Source organism: Oryctolagus cuniculus, chromosome 16, assembly GCF_964237555.1.
Source record: "Oryctolagus cuniculus chromosome 16, mOryCun1.1, whole genome shotgun sequence".
NCBI lineage: Eukaryota > Metazoa > Chordata > Mammalia > Lagomorpha > Leporidae > Oryctolagus > Oryctolagus cuniculus.
Window position 1 is genome coordinate 52,180,316 of NC_091447.1, and position 22,245 is coordinate 52,202,560.

General features: G+C 59.8%; 1 protein-coding gene across 4 annotated transcripts in view; it reads left to right on the plus strand.

Moving 5' to 3' along the window:
- Positions 1-22,245, plus strand: part of CCM2 (CCM2 scaffold protein) — a 50,128-nt gene that overhangs the window by 26,185 nt on the left and 1,698 nt on the right. For all 4 annotated transcript variants that reach the window (XM_051853126.2, XM_051853128.2, XM_070059893.1 and 1 more), the window contains 6 exons: positions 17,015-17,098; positions 17,424-17,607; positions 18,548-18,684; positions 19,514-19,649; positions 21,596-21,653; positions 21,959-22,097. In XM_051853126.2, the coding sequence (XP_051709086.1) occupies positions 17,015-17,098; positions 17,424-17,607; positions 18,548-18,684; positions 19,514-19,649; positions 21,596-21,653; positions 21,959-22,097 (738 nt within the window). The remainder of the gene's footprint in view (positions 1-17,014; positions 17,099-17,423; positions 17,608-18,547; positions 18,685-19,513; positions 19,650-21,595; positions 21,654-21,958; positions 22,098-22,245) is intronic.

Here is a 22,245-nt window from a genome sequence, read left to right on the forward strand (position 1 = left end):
ATCCTGTGGCTGGTAGTGCCCTGGGTGTGTTTACACGCACACGGCCATGTGCACGTAGGGCTGTGCTGTGCTACAGCATGAGGCAGCTCTGGTGTCACTCGGCAAAGGGACTTTTTCATTCCATTATAATCTCGTGGATCACATACAAAACTGTATGTACTGTTTTCAGAACTTAAGTGGTTATACTGATGGTGAAATGACAAGATTCTACTTTTTAAAATTTATTTATTTTTTAAAGATTTATTTATCTATTTGAAAGGCAGAGTCACACAGAGGCAGAGAGAGAGAGGGAGGTCTTCCATCTGCTGGTTCACTCCCTAAATGGCCGCACAGCCAGAGTTGCGCTGATCTGAAGCCAGGAGCCAGGTCTCCCACATGGGTGCAGGGGCCCAAGGACTTGGGCCATCTTCTGCTTTCCCAGGCCATAGTAGAGAGCTGGATTGGAAGTGGAGCAGCAGGGACTTGAACCGGTGCCCATATGGGATGCTGGCACTGCAGGCAGCGGCTTTACCCACTATGCCATAGTGCCAGCCCCTAATTTTATTTTTTAAAGGATTTATTCATTTGAAGAGTTAGAGAGGGAGAAAGAGAAATCTTGCATCCATTGGTTGACTCCAAATGGCTACAACGGCCAGGGCTGGGCCAGGCCAAAGCCAGGAGCCTGAAGCTGTCAGAAGAGACAGAGCATGCAGCCACAGCCAGGCCAGGTCTGCTCGGAAGGGTGAAGCCTGGGGGGCTCCGTCCCAGGTGCAGGCGCAGCAGAGAGCGAGCCCCTCCCTTACAGACTAGCGGTTCTTATAGCACAGAGTGGCGGGAAGGGGCCTGGGGGTCTGAGCTAAAGCTGGGCTGCCGAGATGGAGGGGGAGCTCAGGCCGGATGGCGAGGTCCTGGGAGGTCACAGGGTGAGCTGGGAGGGGCTGGGCTGGGGCTGGCTGGGGCTGGACCCTGGGGCCGAGCTGCTGAGCTGGGAGAGGGGAGAGAGCTTGGGAGGAGCTGACGGCTGGACTCCTCCGCTGGTGGAGAGCCCAGCAGTGCAGGTGTGGGGGCTGTGCTAGCAGGTGGAGAAATGGGGCCTGCTTGCTGTGTGCGGGAGAGAGGTCAGCACAGACCCAAAGCTCCTTGACCTCGCTCCATCAGAAACTCCATCCGGGTCTCCCATGTGGGTGCAGGTGCCCAGGCACTTGGGCCATCTTCTGCTGCTTTCCCAGGCTCACTGACTGGGAGCTGGATTAGAAGTGGAGCAGCCAGGACTGGAATTGGTGCCCACATGGGATGCTGGCATTGCAGGCGGCAGCTTAGCTGGCTGTGCTACAATGCTGGCCCCGAGATTCTACACTTAAATCAAGAAAAAGTGAGGGAAGAGCTGTTGGCATTAGAAGTGTGTTTCTTAAAAAATTCAGTAGAGGGGTTGGAAGATTAAAGTCAAAAAAACTCCCAGGAAGAATAACCAGAAGACAAAGAAAGAAAGTAGACGGATCCAGGAGGTTCCAGCTGCAACCGTGGGATGAAGATTGAAGATGAAGGAGAGTGGGAGGGAGCTGTCAGCTTGGAGCCCCGAGCGTGCTGCAGGATTCACTGATGGACTCGACGGCGCCCCCATGAGGCCCAGGTCTGAAAAGCAGCAGCACCTGAGCCTGTCGGGGAGTCACGGGGAAAGTGTGACGGGTTTGTGGTGCAGTGCCGGGAGTCCCTCAGACTCACCTGTTATTTATAACACAGCGCTGGTGCAGAGTCCACGGATTCACAGGAAGATGCTCAAACGTACGTGGTCATTGAATAAAACAGAAAAGGGCGGCCGTGGAGGACGAGGATGTGAGGAGCAGGCCAGCGTCTCTGGGAGGGCAGTGCGGACCTCGCCGTGGGTGTGGGGACGAGCTGCTGACGGCTGTCGGAGAGTGGGGGTGTGGGAACGTGCACAGGGAGCCGGGCTCCCCCAGAGAAACAGGCGAGCGGTTGGCTCCTGTCCTGAGGGAAGGTGGAGCAGACGAGCTTGTCCGTCCTGCTGGGCAGTGCGTGTGGTCTCCCGGCACGTCTGGTAAGCAGCCCCGTAGGAGGACCCCCAAAAGCTGGAAAGCAGGCTGGCTGGGACCGCAGGCCGCGTGGCGAGGTTTGAGGTTCTGCTTTGGCCTCACGCAGCCCAGCCTGGGAGCTGAGGAGCCAGCAACCCAGGGGCGCCAAGAATGACCGGAAACACTGGCCCGCCTGTGCCCACCAGTGGGCAGGCCGAGTGGGCAGCAGGGCCTTCATCCCTGCCAGACGGCAGCAGCCCCCTAGGGAGCCCTGGGGAATCTGGGTGTCAGTGGAGACCCCCGAGGGGCTGCCACGCCAGCTGTGAAGAGCAGAGCCCCCTCCCAGCTGTCCAGGGCGGCTCCAGCTGGGGTGAGGAGGTGGTGGCCCCTCCTCCTGAGGGCCTGGAGCAGGGCTGGGAGCCTGTTTCCTGCCAGGGCCCTGTGGTATTTATAGCATCATTCGTGGGCCACACAAAGTTGTCAGCTTAAGAATGAGTCTGCTCTAGACTTAGGGAATTCCAAGTGCCACCTGCAGTTGCCTTGGCAAAGGCCAGACCAAGCGATTCCGAGGGCCTGATACAGCCAGCACGGGCTGGGCTGACCCCAGTCCTGTCCCCTATGGAGGGGAGGACGCTCGGGTCGGAATGGCTGGAACGTCTCTAATTGGACAAATGAGCGACCGAGAGATCCATTTTGTGAGGGCGGCATTGCCCCGAGCAACCACAGACAGAATCCACGCCGAGACAGCAGAGTGAAGCTTCTGAGGTGTGAAGACACGTGAACGCTCCGCCCCTGGAGGGCAGCTCGGTCACAACGGGTTTCTTGCCAGAAGCCTGGACAGCAGAGGGAGCGGCGGCATTCCTCGATGCCGGGCCTTGCAGGGGGAGCACACAGAAGCACGGCCAGGAAATGGACCAGCTCCTGGAGCCCCCGGCCGCTGCGCGTCGCAGGTGTGGTGGGTGGCTTGGGTAGCCCTAGACCTAGCACAGAAATTCATCATCTAATTTGAAAACTGCCAGTGCTTGGTTTCGTGGTGCAGCAGTTTGAACAGCAGCTTGCTACGCCAGTGTCTCATATCGGAGTGCTGGTAGGCCTGGCTGCTCCGCCTCTGATCCAGTTCCCTGTAATGCACCTGGGAAAGCAGCAGAGGATGGCCCAAGTCCTTGGTTCCCTGCCACACACATGCGAGACCAGGATGGAGTGTCCAGCCCTTGGCTTTGGCCTGGATGAACCCTGACTGTTGTGGCATTTGGGTAAGGAACCAGAGGATGGGAGACCTCTTGCCTTCTGTCCCTCTCTTTCATTCTTTCAAATAACTAACTAACTAAATCTTTCTTAAAAAGATTTATTTATTTTATTTGAAAGGCAGAGTTAAGAGACAGAGAGAGGGAGACACAGAGATCTTCCATCTGCTGGTTCACCCCTCAAATGGCCGCAACCAAAGCCAGGAGCCAGGAGCCTCTTCTGGGTCTCCTGTGTGGGTGCAGGGGCCCATGCATGCGCTATCTTCCACTGCTTTCCCAGGAGCATTAGCAGGGAGCTGGATCTGAAGTGGAGCAGCCAGGACATGAGCCGGCGCCCACATGGAATGCTGGCATTGCAAGGCAGCAGCTTAACCTGCCACGCCATGGCACCAGCCCCTAACTAAACTCTTTTTTAAAAATATGAAAACTTCCATAAAAGATTTCTTCAGACCCAGATGATTTCACCAGGAAGTCTTAGCAAACATCTAAAGAATTAGCACCATTTCTCTACAATCTCTTATCTCATTCTACACAATATCTTCCAGAAAAACAGGGCGAGAACATGTTCTGACTCAGTTTCTGAAGGCAGTATCACCCTGATATAAAATCAGACGAAAACAGTATAAATAAAATAGAGTCACAAAGCCCTTTCTCAGAATGCTGGCCAATAGCGTTCTGTAACGTATGAGAAGAAGTATATACCACGACAGTGGGGTTGACTCCCAAGATGCTAGGTTGGCTGGATATTAAAAAATGGAATCCATCATATTAACAAGCAAAGGGAGGAAAAACCTCATGATCCTATCAGCCAGCATAGAAAAGGAGTTTGAGAAAATGCAACACCCATTCCTGATAAAAACCCAGAAAACAAGATAAAGGAACAAGGACTATGTGAACACCAAAGTTTAAAAATGCATTTTCACTTACAGTTGCCAAAAACTGAAACACTTAAGTATAAATGTTACAAAGCATGTATGGTGTTTGTATGCTGAAAAGGACATAGCACTGATGGAAACCAGCAGAGATCTGAATGGATGGAGAGACATACCATGTTCATGGATTGGAAGACCCAGCTGAGTTCGTGTGTCAGTTCCCTCCAAGTTCATGTAAAGTGATTAAAAGTGAATGATACTAGCTGGCACTGTGGCTCACTAGGCTAATCCTCCGCCTGCGGTGCTGGTACCCCGGGTTCTAGTCCTGGTTGGGGCGCCAGGTTCTGTCCTGGTTGCTCCTCTTCCAGTCTAGCTCTCTGCTGTGGCCCAGGAAGGCAGAGGAGGATGGCCCAAGTGCTTGGGCCCTGCACCCGCATGGGAGACTAGGAGGAAGCACCTGGCTCCTGGCTTCGGATCAGCGCAGTGTGTCGGCCGTGGCAGCCATTTGGGGGGTGAACCAACGGAAGGCAGACCTTTCTCTCTGTCTCTCTCTCTCACTGTCTAACTCTGCCTATCCAAAAGAAAAAAGTGAATGATACTATTCCTGTCAAGCTCTCGATAAAATTTTTTTGTAGCTGTAAACAAGATTATTTTAAAATCTGTATGAGCACGAAAAACAATACTTAAAATCATTTTTAAAAAGATTTATTTATTTATTTGAAAGGCAGAGTTATAGAGAGGTAGAGGTAGAGAGAGAGAGCGAGAGGTCTTCCATCACTGGTTCACTCTCCAGATGGCTGCAATAGCCAGAGCTGCACCTATCCAAAGCCAGGAGCCAGGAGCTTCTTCCAGGTCTCCCACTTGGGTACAGAGGCCCAAGGACTTGGGCCTTCTTCCACTACTTTCCCAGGCCATAGCAGGGAGCTGGATTGGAAGTAGAGCTGCTGGGACTTGAACCAGTGTCCATATGAGATGCCAGTGCTGCAGGTGGTGGCTTTACCCTCTATGCCACAGCACCGGCCCCTAAAAACTCTTAAAGCTCAACGGTAAAAGAGCAATCAATTAGAACATGGATAAAAGAAAGACATTTCCTAGAAGAGGATGCACAGGCGGCAGATAAGCACATGAAATCTGCCAACTGTTGGAGACGCGGAAGTTAAAACCGCAGTGAGCCGTCAGGACACAGACACGGAAGGGCTCGGTGGGACAGTGAGAGCCCCAGGCGAGGCCGGGACCCAGGGCCCGGAGGAGCGGAGTCCCTCAGGTTGCTGGTGACGGTGGGAAACAGTGCAGCTGTTGAGGAAAAGGGTTTGTCAGCTTCTCAGAAACCCACACGTAGCTGCACTGCTGTGGGGCGCGGCAGGAGGTGGCCTCGGGCGGCGGGGAAAGGGCGCACACTGCCCTGCGGCGTGCAAATTTACCATCATGTCAAAGTGAAAACTTAACTATAAAGAAAGGCTGTGCGTGAACAGACTGCTGATTTCTTTACTGCTTGGCCCGGCAGTGACGTGGAAGATGTGTGACAAAGTGACACAAGCACTAAGTGGCGATGAAGGAGACTGGCTCGGCTGTGAGGAAGAGGGGAGGGAGGCGGCAGCGGTGATGTAACCGGGAGTTAGCAGGTGACGCCCCAGCTGATGGGACCTGGGAATTAGACGCCTGGCCTGGATCCAGAGGAGCAGCCTCGGCGAGGCTGCCTCTTGCTCGTGGCTTCCAGGGTTGCCCTGGCTGGGATGGGAGATGGTTGGTTTTTCTGTATGAAAAAGCCTTTTACGACTGCACTTTCTGGCGTTGATAAAATGGAAGCAGTGACAGTGGTGAGGAGACAGCCCCCACACCCCGGGCGGCCTCCTGGAAGGTGCCCTGTGTTTGTGACGGACGTGACCAGTGGAGTCGAGAGGGAATTCGCCCCTGTCTTTGGAGTGCCTGCTGCGTGCGGCTGCAGCGTTCACGTGGTTCCCGGGGTGCAGTGGCCACGAATCACATCTCTGAGTCCAATCCGAGGAGCTTCTTGGTGAGCTGCTGTTGTTATCAGTGTGTTTAAGCTGAACGTGTAATCACGTCCGTGGCTCGGAAGTCCGGAGTTCAGACTGGTCCCTGGTGAGATGTGGTCGTTCCTCTGGGAAGAACCTCAGGCACCAGTTTCTTTTCTGTTTTTCTTTTTGTTAATTTACGTATTTGAAAGGCACGGGGAGAGATTTTCCAGGCACTGGTTTATTGTCTAGATGGCTGTGGCTGCCAGGCCAGGTCTGGGCCGGGCTGAAGCCAGGAGCCCAGAACCCCACGGTGGTCTCCCACATGGACGTCAGGAGCCCAGATACTTGGGCCGTGCTTCGCTAACTTCAGGCGCATAGCAGGAAGCTGGATCCAGCTGAACCTACTGTGCCACAGCACCTGCTCCTGCCCTTGCTCCTTTATTTATTTTTTTTTAAAGAATTTATTTATTATTTGAGAGGCAGAGTTACAGAGAGAGAGAGGGAGGGAGGGAGAAAGAAGTCTTCCATGCACTGGTTCACTCCCCAAATGGCTGCAAGGGCCGGAGCTGATCTGAAGCCAGGAGCTCCAGGAAGACCTGGGTCTCCCGCGCGGGTGCAGGGGCCCAAGGACTTGAGCCATCCAGGCCAAAGCAGAGAGCTGGATTGAAAGTGGATCAGCTGCAGGCCGGCGCCGCGGCTCACTAGGCTAATTCTCCGCCTTGAGGCGCTGGCACACCGGGTTCTAGTCCCGGTTGGGGCACTGGATTCTGTCCTGGCTGCCCGTCTTCCAGGCCAGCTCTCTGCTGTGGTCAGGGAGTACAGTGGAGGATGGCCCAAGTACTTGGGCCCTGCACCCCATGGGAGACCAGGAGAAGCACCTGGCTCCTGCCATTGGATCAGCGCGGTGCGGTGGCCATTGGAGGGTGAACCAGCGGCAAAAGAAAGACCTTTCTCTCTGTCTCTCTCTCACTGTCCACTCTGCCTGTCAAAAAATAAAAAAAAAGAAAGTGGATCAGCAGGGACTTGAACCGGTGCCCATTTGGGATGCCAGTGCTGCAGGCGGAGGCTTTACCCGCTGCACCACAGCGCCAGCCCCGCCTTGCTCTCTGCAGCCAGTGATGTGTCCCCATGTCTCCGTGCATTCCCGGAGGGGCACGTGAAGTTGCCCCATCGTTCTGATGGCTGCACGGGACTCCCTCAGAGAGAGATACCGAGTTGTATTTAACCAGTGACCTTTCGTACATGTTTAGGTTGTTTCCTGAGTCACACACATTTGACTGTGGGTGAATTTACAGAGGAAAAATCCCAGAGTGGCTTTTCTGGGTTTCAGACGGGTCGAGTTCCTTCTTAACTTGCCAGACGTTTCCTGGCGGCTCTTCGTTGGGGCCTAGAGCCCTGCCCGTGCTGGTGTCCCCAGAGGACCGCTCTGCAGCCCAGGCACAGCGCCGCGCGCGAGGCCGTTGGTCTTGCCAGTCTGTGCCATAAGGCGTTGTCGCAGTTGGTGCTTCCAGGTGCGGCTGGAGGCTGTCCCTCCAGGCAGCTCCCACTGCTCGTAGCTCCTTACGGAAGTCAGCCCTTGGCTGTGAAGTGCAGCAGCAGAGCCTGAAACTGGCTGGTGTGTGTGTGTGTGGCTGGTGTGTGTATGTGGCTGGTCTTTGTGCGTGGGTATTGGTTGTGTGTGGTCAGTGTGTGCGTGGATATTGGTTGTGTGTGGCCAGTGTGTGTGTGGGTATTGGTTGTGGGTGGCAGGTGTGTGTGTGGCTGGTCTTCATGCGTGGGTATTGGTTGTGTGTGGTCAGTGTGTGCGTGGGTATTGGTTGTGTGTGGCTGGTGTGTGTGTGGGTATTGGTTGTGTGTGGTCAGTGTGTGCGTGGGTATTGGTTGTGTGTGGCTGGTGTGTGTAGGGGTATTGGTTGTGTGTGGCAGGTGTGTGTAAGGGTATTGGTTGTGTGTGGCAGGTGTGTGTAGGGGTATTGGTTGTGTGTGGCTGGTGTGTGTGTGGCTGGTCTTTGTGTGTGGGTATTGGTTGTGTGTGGCTGGTGTGTGTGTGTGTGGCTGGTCTTCGTGCATGGGTATTGGTTGTGTGTGGCCAGTGTGTGTGTGGGTATTGGTTGTGTGTGGCCGGTGTGTGTGTGGGTATTGGTTGTATGTGGCCAGTGTGTGTAGGGGTATTGGTTGTGTGTGGCCGGTGTGTGTAGGGGGTTTTCTTAGGAGAAGGAGGGAGGGAGGCAGAGAAGAAGGTGTGTGAGAAGTGTAGGCTCAGGGGTCACCTCCAGCTGGCTGCCGTCCTGATGCCTGCTGTGGCACAGATGGGCCAGACTTGGCGGTCACCGGCGGGCAGTGAGGGAGGGAGGCAGGCAGTGGAGGCCCGGGCGGCTCTGGGAAGGCAGAGCACTGGGGTGTCCGCCAAGGCTGAGAGCCGCATCCGCCCCACGCCCGCCCTCACCCCTGCACAGGTGCTGGGTGTTCTGGAAGCCTTGCCAGGTGGGGCACGGCCCTCACCCTGCCCGTGGTCCAGGGCTGTCCCTGTAGTCCTTGTCTTCCTCCTCCATTGCCCGTCGGGCATCTCTTACCCTGGCTGATGGTGATCCTCCTGGTCTTGCTTTGCCTCGGGCTGAACCTGAGTCCCCCAGCCCTTTCCCACTGCCGTGTACCCACTCAGGCCGGGGAACCCAAGGATGAGTGAGGCCCCGACCTCGCCCCGGCTCCCCGAGGTGGTCTTGCCACCTGCCGCTCAGAGCACCGCCTCCTCTCTTACCTGACAGCTGGCATGCGGAGCCGCAGCTGGCTCTCACTGGGCCTCCACGGGCCAGGGCCTCCCTAGCTGTGCGGCCTGCGGGGAGGGGATGCAGGCACGAACACCCCTTGCCCGCAGCGGCTGCTTGGCTTGTGGCGCTCAGCACGCTTCTGCTTCCGTACTGTGGGTCCCAGTGCTCTGTGTCCTGCCCGCTCGGAGCCCCGCACCACGTGGGGACGGGGGGAGAGGACGCCCTCGCAGGTCTGCTCCCAGCGTGCTCTGTCATTGCACATCTCCAGGCTGGCAGCCCTGGGTGGGCAGCAGGACCTCCCTGAGAGCAAGAAAAGGCTGGGGCCCGCTGGTCCTGCAGGCAGAGGCAAACCCATACCTGCCTGCAGACGCGGGGCCCCCGTGTGGCCGCCCAGGGTACGACAGCTCACCCGGACGGCAGATTCGTAATTCCACTGACAGATCTGCCTGAGGGGACGGCCGCGGTGGCCAGGCTTAGGCTTTCCGCCCCGGCTGCTGAGTTGGGTGCCCTGAGGTTGGAGGGGTGACCCACGGGAGGCTTCCGTCAGCTCTGCTGGGTGTCCTGGGGTCTGGGACATGGGTGGAGCCCACGAGTGCATGCTGTTGTCCATCCCGTGGGAATGGTTCCTGCTGGGTTTGGGAGAGACGTGCTTGCTCCATCAGTAGCCACACTCTCTGTACCCAAGACCGTGTTGTCTCCTCTGGTCAGGGCTCCCCTAGTTCAGTGTAAGCTCTCCACTGCCATCCTCGTCCTCGCCCCGGTTTGTGCAGAGGACAGACTGGGCATGCGCGCTCCTACTGACCTGTGCCCTGCCCCATAGAGGACCTCGTCGGCCGTGGGTGTCCCCGTGTGTCAGTGTCACCCTGGATGCTCTGTTCAGAGCCGTCAGAGGTACCCAGGGGCTTGTGCCAGGCCAGCGCCGCCCCTTTGGACAGCACTGGGGGTTGCCGTGGCACATGCTGGCCGCCCACGTGGGAGCCCCCATGGAGCTCCTGGCCCAGCCCCAGCTGCTGCAACCGTGTGGGGAGTGACCAGCGGATGGGAGATTGCTGTTTCTGCCTCTCCCTCTCTGCCTGTCATTCTGCTTTTCAGATCAGTCTCTTTCTTTATGTGCGTTTTCATAGCAGTTTTATGTGAAATAGACAAAAACTCGAAACAAGATTTCTTCAGTGGGTGAACATTTACACCAAGTTGATACATTTAAGCAAACTCTGATAGGTTCCTACCACAGCAATCAAAAGCTGAACTATGAATACATGTTTCTGAAAGGATCCGGCTTGCTGGCTTCGTGGCCTGAGCGTGCAGTTCTGTCCAGGAAGCCCTGAGTGAGCACCGCGCTGTGGGGCGTCTGCCCTGTCTTCTCTCCTGGGAGTCGGCAGTCGTGGGCGTCTAACCAATTTTGAGTTAATTTTGTATCTGCTGTTGTCCCCGCACCTGTGGACACCCCGTTGTCCCCCACCTGCGGACACCCCGTTTTCCCCCACCTGTGGACACCCTGTTGTCCCTGCACCTGTGGACACCCCGTTGTCCCGCACTGTGGACACCCCGTTTTCCCCCACCTGTGGACACCCCGTTGTCCCCCACCTGTGGACACCCTGTTGTCCCGCACTGTGGACACCCCGTTGTCCCCCACCTGTGGACACCCCGTTGTCCCCGCACCTGTGGACACCCCGTTTTCCCCCACCTGTGGACACCCCGTTGTCCCTGTACCTGTGGACACCCCGTTGTCCCGCACTGTGGACACCCCGTTGTCCCCGCACGGTTGGTTGAGTAGCCTTCCTTGCCCACTGTAATCTTGGCAGCCAGTTGAGCACACGGCGGGTTTCTCTGGGTGCTGCGCGCTGCTCCACTCGCCCGCGTGTTTGTCTTCACACCACTGCCGCACTGCCGTACCACCACGGCTGCTTCTTAAAATGTATTTACTCATTTGAAAGTCATAGTTACGGGGAAGGAGAGGGCGGGGCGGGGGAGGTTCCGTCGCTGGTTCATTCCCCAGATGACCGCAATGGCCAGGGCTGGGCCAGGCCAAAGCCAGGAGCCAGTTCACCTGGGTCTCTCACATGGGTGCAGGGGCCGAGGACATGGGCCGTCCTCCACTGCTTCCCAGGCACATCAGTAGGGGGCTGGATTAGAAGTGGAGCATCTGGGACGCAAAGCACCCACATGGGAGCCTCTGCAGAGAGAGAGAGAGAGAGAGAGAGAGAGAGATCTCCTATCTGTTGGTTCAGTCCCCAAATGGTCACAATGGTCAGGGCTGGGCTAAGCTGAAGCCAGGAGTCAGGAGCTTCTCCCGGGTCTCCCATGTGGGTGCAGGGGCCCAAGCACTTGGGCCGTCTTCCACTGCTTTCCCAGGCCACAGCAGAGCTGGATTGGAAATGGAACAGCCGGGTCTCCAACTGGCGTCCACATGGGATGCCAGCACTGCAGGTGGTGGCTTTGCCCCCTACACCACAGCGCCAGCCCCTGGAAAGCCCTCTTGATGACAGGCTAAGCGGGAGCCAGTTGTTGGATGTGTAGCCTGAAACTCAGTCCAGGTCGTCCACGAGGGGGGCAGGGGTGCACGTTAGCAGGAAGCTGGATTGGAAGGGGAGTGGCTGGGACTTGAACCGGGCACTGCAGTATGGGGTGATGCCGGCAGCACAGGTGGCGGCGAGCCGCTGCTCCGATGCCTGCCTGCTTGGGCCTTTGTCTGGTTTTGGTACTGAAGTGCCGGGGCCTCGCCGGATGGGTTAGGTGTTTCTGTGTCTAGAGAAGACGGTCGAGTTGGTACAGTTTCCACCTAAAGGACTGGTGGTCCTCACTGGTGAACCACTCGGCCTGTAAAGATCTAGTATCTTTTTTTTTTTTCTTTTCTTTTCTTTTCTTTTCTTTTCTTTTCTTTTCTTTTCTTTTCTTTTCTTTTCTTTTCTTTTCTTTTCTTTTCTTTTGACAGGCAGAGTGGACAGTGAGAGAGAGAGAGAGAGAGAGAGAGAGAGAAAGGTCTTCCTTTGCCGTTGGTTCACCCCCCAATGGCCGCTGCGGCCGGCACACTGTGACGGGTGCACCGCGCTGGTCTGAAGGCAGGAGCCAGGTGCTTCTCCTGGTCTCCCATGGGGTGCAGGGCCCAAGCACTTGGGCCATCCTCCACTGCACTCCCGGGCCACAGCAGAGAGCTGGCCTGGAAGGGGGACAACCAGGACAGAACTGGCGCCCTGACCGGGACTAGAACCCGGTGTGCCGGCGCCGCAGGAGGAGGATTAGCCTAGTGAGCCGTGGCACCGGCCAACATCTAGTATCTTTAGTAGAGTACTGGCCGTCGCGCTGTTTCCCCTCGCGTGGATTGGGGTAGATTGTGTCTCAGAGAACTGCACTGTGATCTGGGTGCACATGTGTGGTTTTTATTCCTTAGATTGGCACGGTGCACTCATGACCGAGTGTGTGCACTGGCTGGTGAGTGCGCCGTGTGAGCCCGAGCAGACGTGTGCTGCTCTGAGCGGAGGCAGGAGTCGGGCTGGATCCAGGCCTCCTCCTGGGCCGCAGGGCCCGAGTGTTGGAGCCACCCCTGCCCAAGGCCTGGATTGAGTCCTGGACCCCTGGCCCACCTCTGGCTGTTGCAGGCATTTGGGGAGCGAACCAATTCAGTGGGTAGAAAATGTCTCGGGCTCTGCCTTTGAAATAAATAAATAAATTTTAAAATGTTTTAAGAGTTCATAAGGCCGGCGCCGCAGCTCACCAGGCTAATCCTCCGCCTAACGGCGCCGGCACACCGGGTTCTAGTCCCGGTCAGGGCGCCGGATTCTGTCCCGGTTGCCCCTCTTCCAGGCCAGCTCTCTGCTGTGGCCAGGGAGTGCAGTGGAGGATGGCCCAAGTGCTTGGGCCCTGCACCCCATGGGAGACCAGGAGAAGCACCTGGCTCCTGGCTCCTCCATCGGATCAGCGCGGTGCGCCGGCCGCAGTGCGCCGGCCGCGGCGGCCATTGGAGGGTGAACCAACGGCAAAGGAAGACCTTTCTCTCTGTCTCTCTCTCTCACTGTCCACTCTGCCTGTCAAAAAAAAAAAAAAAAAAAAAAAAAGAGTTCATGAGAAGTACACATTATGAAAGAAATATGCATGGATTTCAAAACTTTTCCCTCTGAAACAAACTCACTTTGCAGTTCCGTCTGCCCACGAACTTTGGGACGTGTCCTCTGCGGCCCCTCAAGCTTCCTCCTCTGGGGAATTAGCGTGGTGTTCTCCCTCCTGTTATCTCCTTCTTCAGTGAGACTGACTTGTTAGAAAGGCAGAGTTACAGAGAGGGAGAGAGGGAGGCAGAGCGATCTGTTCGCTGGTTCACTCCCCGATGGCTGCATTGGCTGTAACCGAGCCAGGCCAAAGCCAGGCGCCTGGAGCTCCATCCAGGTCCCCGCGTGGTGGTGGGTGCCCAAACACTTGGGCGTCTCCGGGCTTTCTGAGGCACAGTAGCAGGGAGCGGGAGCGGGAGTGGAGCAGCCGGGACTTGAACCTGTGCTCATATGGGATGCCGGTGCTGCAGGTGGTGGCTTACTCTGCTGTGCTGTTTGTTGTTTCTAATCTGTGTGCGTCTTTAATTAAACTGATTTTCTTGTAGACAGCATGTACTTGAGTCTTGATTTCTTTTAAAATCCACTCTGACAATCTCTGTCTTTTAACTTGTCTTGCAGTTAAAGTAATTATTGATACAACTGGGTTTATGTTTACCTTATTTATAATTTTCCCTTTATTGCCTTATTCTTTCCATCTTCCACTCTTGTTCTGCCCTCTATGGCTCTGTTTGAACATTTTATATGATTGCATTTTTCTCTTTTGCCATATTTATTATACTGCCCTAAATTTCTTTAGTGGTTACCCTCAGTTTACAATACAGATTGACAATCTACATCCACTTTTTTTTTTTAAGATTTATTTATTTATTTGAAAGAGTTACAGAGAGTCAGAGGCAGAGAGAGAGAGAGAGACTGAGAGGTCTTCCATCCGCTGGGTCACTCCCCAGATGGCCACAATGGCTGGAGCTGCACCGATCCAAAGCCAGGATCTTCACGCGGGTGCAGGGGCCCAAGGACTTGGGCCGTCCTCTTCTGCTTTCCCAGGCCACAGCAGAGAGCTGGATGGGAAGTGGAGCTGTCGGGACAGGAACCAGTGCCTATATGGGATGCAGGGACCCCACTACTTGAGCCATCACCACTGTGTCCTAGGGTGCACATGAGCAGGAAGCTGGCGTTGGGAGCACCAGCACTTTGACCTGGGTGCAGGCATGCCAGGTGGCGTCCAACCGCTGGCCGAGCCTGGTGGCTCCCTCCTCTCCTCCACTAAGTGCAGGATGGTGGCTTGGCAGAATCTTCTCAGCCCCTTCAGTGTAGCGCCCCTAGGGCCTGCGCTGTGGCACAGCAGGTTAAGCATCCGCCTGCAGTGCCCGCCTCCCATATGGGCACCGGCTCGAGTCCCGGCTGCTCCTCTTCCTATCCAGCTCTGCTGTGGCCTGGGAAACAGTAGAAGATGGCCCAAGTGCTTGGGCCCTGCACCCGTGTGGGAGACCTGGAAGATGCTTCTGGCTCCTGGATTCGGATCAGCGCAGCTCCGGCCATGGTGGCCATCTCGGGGGTGAACCAGCACGTCGGGAGTGGAGTAGCTGGGACTTGCACCTGTGCTCCGATGGGATTCTAATGTTGTAGGCGGCAGCTCTCTCTCTCTCTGCCTCTCTCTGTCTGACTCTGCCTCTCAAGTAAGTAAATAAATCTTCAAATCTCTCTTCTGGCTCGCGTGCCTCTGAAGAGCGTTTGCTGTAGTTTGTGTCTGTGTCCCCGCGTCAGGCACCCAGCCCTGCGTCCACGTTGCGGGTTCTGCACTGCGTGTGGTAGCCCAGGGGCAGGTCTCTAACTCCCTTCCTGTTTCCTGTCCTGCAGTCCTCCCGGGTCTGTGAGGTGGTGTCTGACGTCAATGGGGGTGGGGTGGGGGGTGGGTTCTCAGCCACCAGCGCTGGCACGTTTCTTCGTGCTTGCCCTCCCCGTCCCCCCACACCACACGTGTGGTCATCCCGCGGCTGGAGTCGCCCCCCCCCAGGTTCTCTCTGCTTCTCGGCTCCGCCCAGCTCACGGGTCCCCTTCCTCACCACGTCCGCGCGAGCCCGGCAGAGCGTCTGTTTTCTCCAGCAGTGTTCTGGTCTCTGGTCTCTCTCAGCGTTTCTCTCTGTTTATGCCCCCCGTTGGCTCCTGCGCGTTGTCCGCCTCCCCCACTGTAGCCCTCCGCACGCTCCTCATGGCTCCAGATTCCCAGGCTGAAGCCCCGCGTGGCTGCCGCGGCCGGGCCGGCGCGTGCTCCCTGTGCCGTGGCCTTCGCCTTGCAGCCTGTGTTGCGCCGGGCAGCAGGCACTCAGGTCTGCGGTGAGCAGGTCTTGGGTGGGGGCTCTCTGCCCCCCTGGCTGGGGGCCGGGCTCTGCTCGCTGCAGCTGTGGGGTCAGGGCTGAAATGCTTGTGGTGCCTCCGTCTGGGATTTGGCCCAGGTCTGTAGCCTGCGCGCCCTGATGTCAGGGGCTGGAGGTGTGGGTGTGGGCCTGTGACGGGGCTCAGCTTCCCGGTCGCTGCCCCTGGCCTGCTGCGTTGTCTTCTCCCTCCTGGGAGACATGGGAAGGCTAGAGGGGGTGGGCATTTTCCTGTCTTTAGGGGGTAACAGAGCGCCTTGGTCGTGCTTCGGCGCTGCTTACACCCCATCGCAGCCGGGAGGAGGCACCGGCACCGTCTCTGCTCCTCACCTGGGAGCCTGGTGCGTGTCTGGGCGGCGCCGGCCAGCGCAGCCCCTCGCCAGTGCAGCCCCCCACCAGCGCAGCCCCTCGCCAGCGCAATCCCCGCCGGTGCAGCCCCAGGGTTTCCGCCCGGCGAGGTGCAGCTCTCGGCATGGCTCTCGGCGCCTGCTGCCTGGCTCTGGTTTGGGGTCCCGGGTTTTTCCCACGTCCTCCGTTATCTGACGGCTCCTGGGGCAGTGTCTGACTGACGGCTGTCAGTTTTCTTGTGAGCAAGCGCGTGGCGCTGCCGATCTCGTGCCGTGCCGTTCGGAAATCACAGGTTTGCTTTATCCCTTCGTGCGCGAGAGCTGAAGGTGACCCGTGAATGACTGCGAGGCGCCGAGTCTGAGGATTGGTTCTTGGGAAGAAACCCGTGAGCCATTTAAAAGTAACGAGCAGCTCAGACGCGCGGTGTCGGGGAGCCGAGACCGGGCCGGGAGCCCGAGCTGCCCTTCCTGCCGCGCGCTCCGAGCCCGTGTAGGGGGCGGCCCTGCGACCTGCCCTGGGCCTCCACAGCTGCACCACCTCCTCAGCCTGGGTGCCTTGCAGTGAGCAGAAATTCATTTGTCGTGGGCGGGGTGGGGGGTGCTGGAAGTCCAGGAAGGGGGGTCTTCCCGCTGGTCACCCGCGGAGGAGGGCGCTGCAGAGAGCAGGGGGGCAGGCCAGCCTCCACGGAGGAGCTTTGTCCGCAGTAGCGAGCTTGTTCCTGCACGGTGGCGCCGATCCTGTCCCAGGCAGGGCCCCCGTGGCCTGGCCACCTCTCCAGGCCCGCCTGACGCTCTGGCGCCAGGGCTAAGCCTCCAGGTCGTGAGCTTGCGCCCCAGCACCCCCTTCTCAGCCGTGCGCACCTTTGCCGTTGGCGGGCTCGTTTATTTTTATCGTCTTGTTTACTTGTTGGAGCGGCAGAGGAGAGCGAGTTGGACAGAGCTCCCATCCACTGGTTCGCTCCCCCGGCGTCTGCGGGGGCCGGGGCTGGGGCTGGGTCAGGCTGAGCTCAGTAGCAGGGAGTGCAGTGTAGGTGTCCCGCTGGGTGACGGGGACCCAGAGTTGGGGGGGCGCGGTGGGCTTCAGCTGCAGGCTGGGGGCAGGACTTGAAGCCAGGCCTGCGCCGTGCATGTGGGCGCCCTCCGTCGATGGGGTTTTCTCGAGTGGGGCTGTGCACGTGCTTAGCTCAAAACCCGTGCCTGTTTTTGTCGTTTCCACTGATGGTCCTGAGAGGCCTCTGGATGCAGTGCTGGGGCGGTGGGCGTCTGTGAGAACTCAGGACCCCCCCAGAGCCCAGCCAGAGACCATAGGCCAGGTGGTCCCGCGGTGGCCGTGGTGCGGCCCCTGTCCCGTGTGTCACAGCACTTTTTTCTCTCACTTTCTTTCAGTACTTAGGTCAGTTAACGTCCATCCCAGGATACCTGAACCCCTCGAGTAGGACCGAGATCCTGCACTTCATCGACAACGCGAAGGTAACCTAGCCCCCGGGGGCCCCGCCCACTCCTCGCCCTGGTGGGTGACCCGCTGTGTCCCCGGGTGCACTCGGCCCTGGGCGTGGAGACCGGTCCTCGGTCTGCCCGTCAGCCTCAGCCTCCGGCTTGCTGTTCCCCAAACTCACACTCAGGTATTCTGAACATTCTCAACCCAAAGAGGTTTCCCAAGGAGTCCCCCCGATGGGGTGAGCGTGCTGGGGTCCACGGCGTGCCCCGCTGTGCTGGGGGAGCGGCACGCGGCGTTCGCTCGGCGTGGTCACGGGGGCGACACTGGCCCCACGTTTGACGCCTGGGGCTCTTGCAGCGAGCCCACCAGCTTCCCGGGCACCTGACCCCGGAGCACGACGCCGTGCTCAGCCTGTCGGCCTACAACGTCAAGCTGGCCTGGAGGGATGGCGAGGACATCATCCTGAGGGTGCCCATCCACGACGTCGCCGCCGTCTCCTACGTCCGGGACGACGCTGCGCACCTGGTGGTCCTGAAGACAGGTGTGGCCCCGGGCGTTGTCTGGGGGGCGCCCGCGAACCTCCCGAGGCTCTGGGGACGGGTTCTGCTGGGAATCGACCCTCCCGTCTGAGGTCAGCAGAGCCCTTGGGACTCGATGAAGGCACAGTACTTGGGACGATGTCCTGGCCCTCTGCCCGGTGGGCACTGGGGTCTCACTGTCGGGGTTGGCCCCTGCGCTGGCCCCTGCCCCATCTGTAAGGGACCACGTCCCCACTGTGCCCGGGCTCTCGTGTGCATTTCCTCGTCACGTGGATCACTGCTCTGGCCTGTGTCTCCTCCAAGCTTCTGAGGGTGCTGGGAGGACCCCGGCCTCCAGCAGGTGGGGACGGGTGGCTGTCAGCAGGGGACGTGGGTGCAGTGTGAAGACGGGCAAGTGCTCATGGCTCAGGGCTCAGGGCATTTTTAAGATTGATTTATAAAGTCAGAGTTGCAGAGAGCGAGAGAGAGAGAGAGATCTTCCATCTGCTGGTTCTCTCTGCAGATGGCCGCAGCGGTCAGCACTGGACCAGACCAAATCCAAGAGCCAGGAGCTTCATCTGGGTGTCCCACAGGGTGCAGGGGCCCAAGCACTTGGGCCATCTTCCTCTGCTGCTTTTCCCAGGCCATTAGCAGGGAGCGAGATCAGAAGTGGAGCAGCCGGAACTCAAACCGGTGCTCATATGGGATGGGATGCGGGCATCGCAGGTGGCAGCTTCACCTCCTACTCCAGCCCCTCCTGCCCTTGTTTAGAGGAGTAAGGGGGCCGAGGGGGCTGCCCAGAGGGTGCATCAGGAGCAGGCCCGTTGCCCGGGTCACAAGGCCCGCGCCAGAGACAGGTGGTCTCCAGGGCAGCGCTGAGAGCTGTCGGGGGGGGGGGGGGGGGGCGGGGCCCTCCCTCTGCTCTCCCTCACTGCGCTAACCTGCATGGTGTTCACTTCTCAGCCCAGGACCCTGGCATCTCTCCCAGCCAGAGTCTGTGTGCGGAAAGTTCCAGAGGCCTCAGCGCAGGCTCCCTGTCCGAGAGCACTGTGGGGCCGGTGGAGGCCTGCTGTCTGGTCATCTTGGCCGCGGAGAGCAAGGTGAGCCCCCGGCCCTGCCCCTGACGCTCGGCCCGATCCCCTACAACCCAGTCCACCCATGGCTCAGCCCTGCCCACAGCCTGGCCCCAGCACAGCTCTGCTCTCCTGGTCCCCTTCACTCCCCGCGAGGACAGCCGAGCTTCTCACCATTCTGCAAGAGGCCCCGTCTGCCCCCACGCTGATGGGCAGGTGGACAGGGGCCACCTGTGCGGTGACCTGCCCCCCAGACCTGCCCCGGAGCTCAGGACTCTACTTACAGATCGCTCGGGGTGCAGAGGAGCTGGGAGTTCAAGGGTTAGGGTCTGGGGCTCCCCTCGGCTCCCAGGAGCTGCAGTGCCTGGGGAGTCACCTGACACCTTCGTGCAGTGTCTGCCCTGGGCGGTGCAGAGCAGTGACCCCACCTTCAGCAGCCTGGGCTCAGCCTCCTCGGCCTGGGAGTGCGGACAGTGTGTCGGGCAGCAGCCTGGCTGTCCCCCGTCACTGCTGCATGTGCCCTGTCGGGGGCTGGGCTGGGATTGGGCCCAGCAGGGAGCTGCTCCACAGCATGGGGCTGCATCCAGGTGACCGCGCTGCTGACCGAGCCGACGGACCCGTCGGTTGGCCTGGCCCAGTCCCTACCCCTGAGGCCACCTCTTAGATGAGTCTTGGGTGGCTGGCTGGGTCCCTTTTGGACAGCTCTGTGGGCAGTGATGGCAGTGGGGTCCCGGGGCTGTGCCTGCTCTTTGGTCTTAACATATTTGGCCTCTGAGACATTCGGGTGCCTTGGAAGCCGCCCAGGAGGGCGTGGTCTCCTGCCTGCCAGTCTGACCCAGGCGGCTGCCCCCTGTAGGCCGCTGCGGAGGAGCTGTGCGCCCTGCTCGGCCAGGTCTTCCAGATCGTCTACACGGAGTCCACCATCGACTTCCTGGACAGAGCCATCTTTGATGGGGCCTCCACACCCACCCACCACCTGTCCCTGCACAGCGGTACGTCCAGTGGGAGTGGCAGCCGGCGGGAGTGGCCTCCCCTCCCCTGCCCTCCACCCCACTCCCCTGCCCAAGAGTGCGGAGCTGTGGCTCAGGGCGGGGATGCCCTTGGGGAGGGGCACAGACCCCGGGCCAGCGTGCTGTGCTTCCTGGTGTAGCTGGGGCTGGGAGCACGTCTGCTCAGGCCCCAGGCTCCGGGCCGTGGTGCTGGGGAGGCTGAGTGGAGGTCTGGGGGCCTCCCTGGCAGCAGGCTGAGGCCCTGGCTGCTGTTACTTGGGGAAGGGGGCTCAGGCCGCCCCTAGACCAGGCTGGCCGTATGAGTTGGGGAGAACTGAAGGCCCTGGAGGTGCCACAGCTGGACCAGCACGCCGGGGCCGGAGCAGGGTGGACAGAACCCGTGCTGCGCGCTGAGCTGGCCCGAGCTGTCTCACAGGACAGGGCGCTGTCGCTAGAAGTGTGCTGCAGATGAGTGGCGTCTACATAAACAGAGCAGTTGGTGGCCTACAGCTGCTTGTGTGCGTGGACGCCAGCCCAGCCTGCATCCCCTACCGGCCAGGATGGCAGATGGCACGGAGCCCTTTGCACACGGGCACAGCCCAGGGCAGGGCCAGGGAGCAGCGTGTGCCCCGCTGCACGTGCTGCCCTCGGTTCCTGCCCCCCCTGGGAGCCCTGGGGGCTTCCCTTGCTGCCTGCTTGTGCTGTCTCAGCCAGTCCTTGGTGCCCCGGTCACACAGGTACAACCTTTGTCCCCATCTTAGGGCTGGGGACGTTGAGGCTGAGGCCACTGCTGGTCCAGGGCAGCCCTGCACGTGGTCAGCGGGCTGGTGAGCGGACCTGCTGGTCACCCTGCCCAGTTGTGACGGGGTTAGCCCCGGGCCGTACAATTCCCAGGGGAGCTTTGATTCACTGAGGCTTTTACTGCCGAATACGCGGTTGTGTGCATCGGATGGGGCCCCAGCGTTGGGCTTCCCGCCCTGTGCCTTCCCGAGCCCCCACGTGCTCACGCGCCACGGCACACGTGCCCGCGTGCACACACGCACATGCACCCGCGGGCACGCATCTCCTCCCGTTGCCCCCAGAGCTGAGCAGGAGCAGCGGCACACCGGTTCTGGGGTTCTCGGGTTGGGACCCAGCACGGGCCTCCCTGGTGTCACGGGCTGCCGCCTCCACAGCTCTGGGGCCGGCCCTTTCCTGTCCGTCCAGCGTCCAGAGGCTTCTGCGGGTCTTGGCCCATGGCCCCTCCACCCTGCCCACTGCAGCCGCTCCTGCCTCTGACCCTCCCTCCCCGTTAGGAACCCTCGCGGTCACATGTGGCTATCCTAGGTCGCCCCGCGCCGTGTAAGGTCACAGCCCCGGGGTCAGGGACAGGGTCTCCTCGGCGCTGCTGTTCCGACCCCCACCCACCTCTCACCTCGGCTCCTACTCACAGCCTCTCCCTCCTTTCCCCGGGCCTACCTGCCTCTCGTGAAGTCCCGCCCTGCTTCCTGTCTGAGCGTCGCCGCGGCCCCTCCCTCGGGTTCAGACAGTCGCCTGTCACTCAGCTGAGCGGCAGCCGTGCGGCTGCTCCACGGCTCTCCGGGACCCCAAGGTCTTGGCCGTGTCCAGGCTGGGGTCCGCTTGTCTGGCTCGGACTTCTGCTGTGTGACCCGGGCCCGGATGCATAACCTCTCGATTCAGTTCTCCTCTGCAAGGGAGACCTGGACCACACGGGCCTGGGTTAGAGGGCCAGGCCCTGAGGCCCCGCGCCCCAGAGACACCTGTCGATACCCTTGGCTGAGGGCGGCCTCTGTGGCTGAGTGTGGACTCAGGTCCAGGAGCCCCACCCTGGGCACACGCACGTTCCAGGTCCCCAGAGGCCAGGCCAGGCCCGGGCTGACGGCTGCGTGCGAGCGGACTGGCAGCGCCGCCCGTGCCTGAGGGCTGTCTGTTTTCTGCGTCTTGTACAGATGACTCTTCCACCAAAGTGGACATGAAGGAGCCCTACGAGGCGGAGACCAGCCCCTTGTGAGTACACGCGTCCCAGCCCCGAGCTGCACCTGCAGCAGACACACCACCGGCCTTCCTGGGCTCCACCCCGCTTAGCCCGGGCCCCCAGACTCACCGCACTGCACGCACCCTGTGTCGGCTCCTGGGCCCGTCCCCGACTCAGATCCCCATGGGGACCCTCAGGCCCGGCCAGGCCTCCCCTGGTGTCACCTCTGTCACTGGCAAACACCCACATTGCTCCCTCAAGGACAGGGGCCAGCCAGGCCCCCGGCGTGGGCCGTGAGGGTTGGGAAGCCACCTGCTCAGGCGTCCGTTCCTTGCAGCTGCTTCCTGGACTCTGCGGACGCCGGCGGCCTGCCGCCCTTGTCCTTCTGCGCGCCGGCCCTGCCGCACGGCAAGACGGCCAGCGAGAGCGAGCTGAGCACCAGCGCCGCCGAGCTGCTGCAGGACTACATGCTGACGGTGAGTGGGTCCCGCTGCGCTGCACACCCCGTCCCCTCCCCGCCCGGGCTGTGTGCTCACTGGAGCGCCCCCAGCCGGGGCCCCAGGCGGCCGTCCTCGGGTGCCCTCTGCCGGCTCCCCGGGGCGCCCCGCTGGGCCTGCCGTGCCC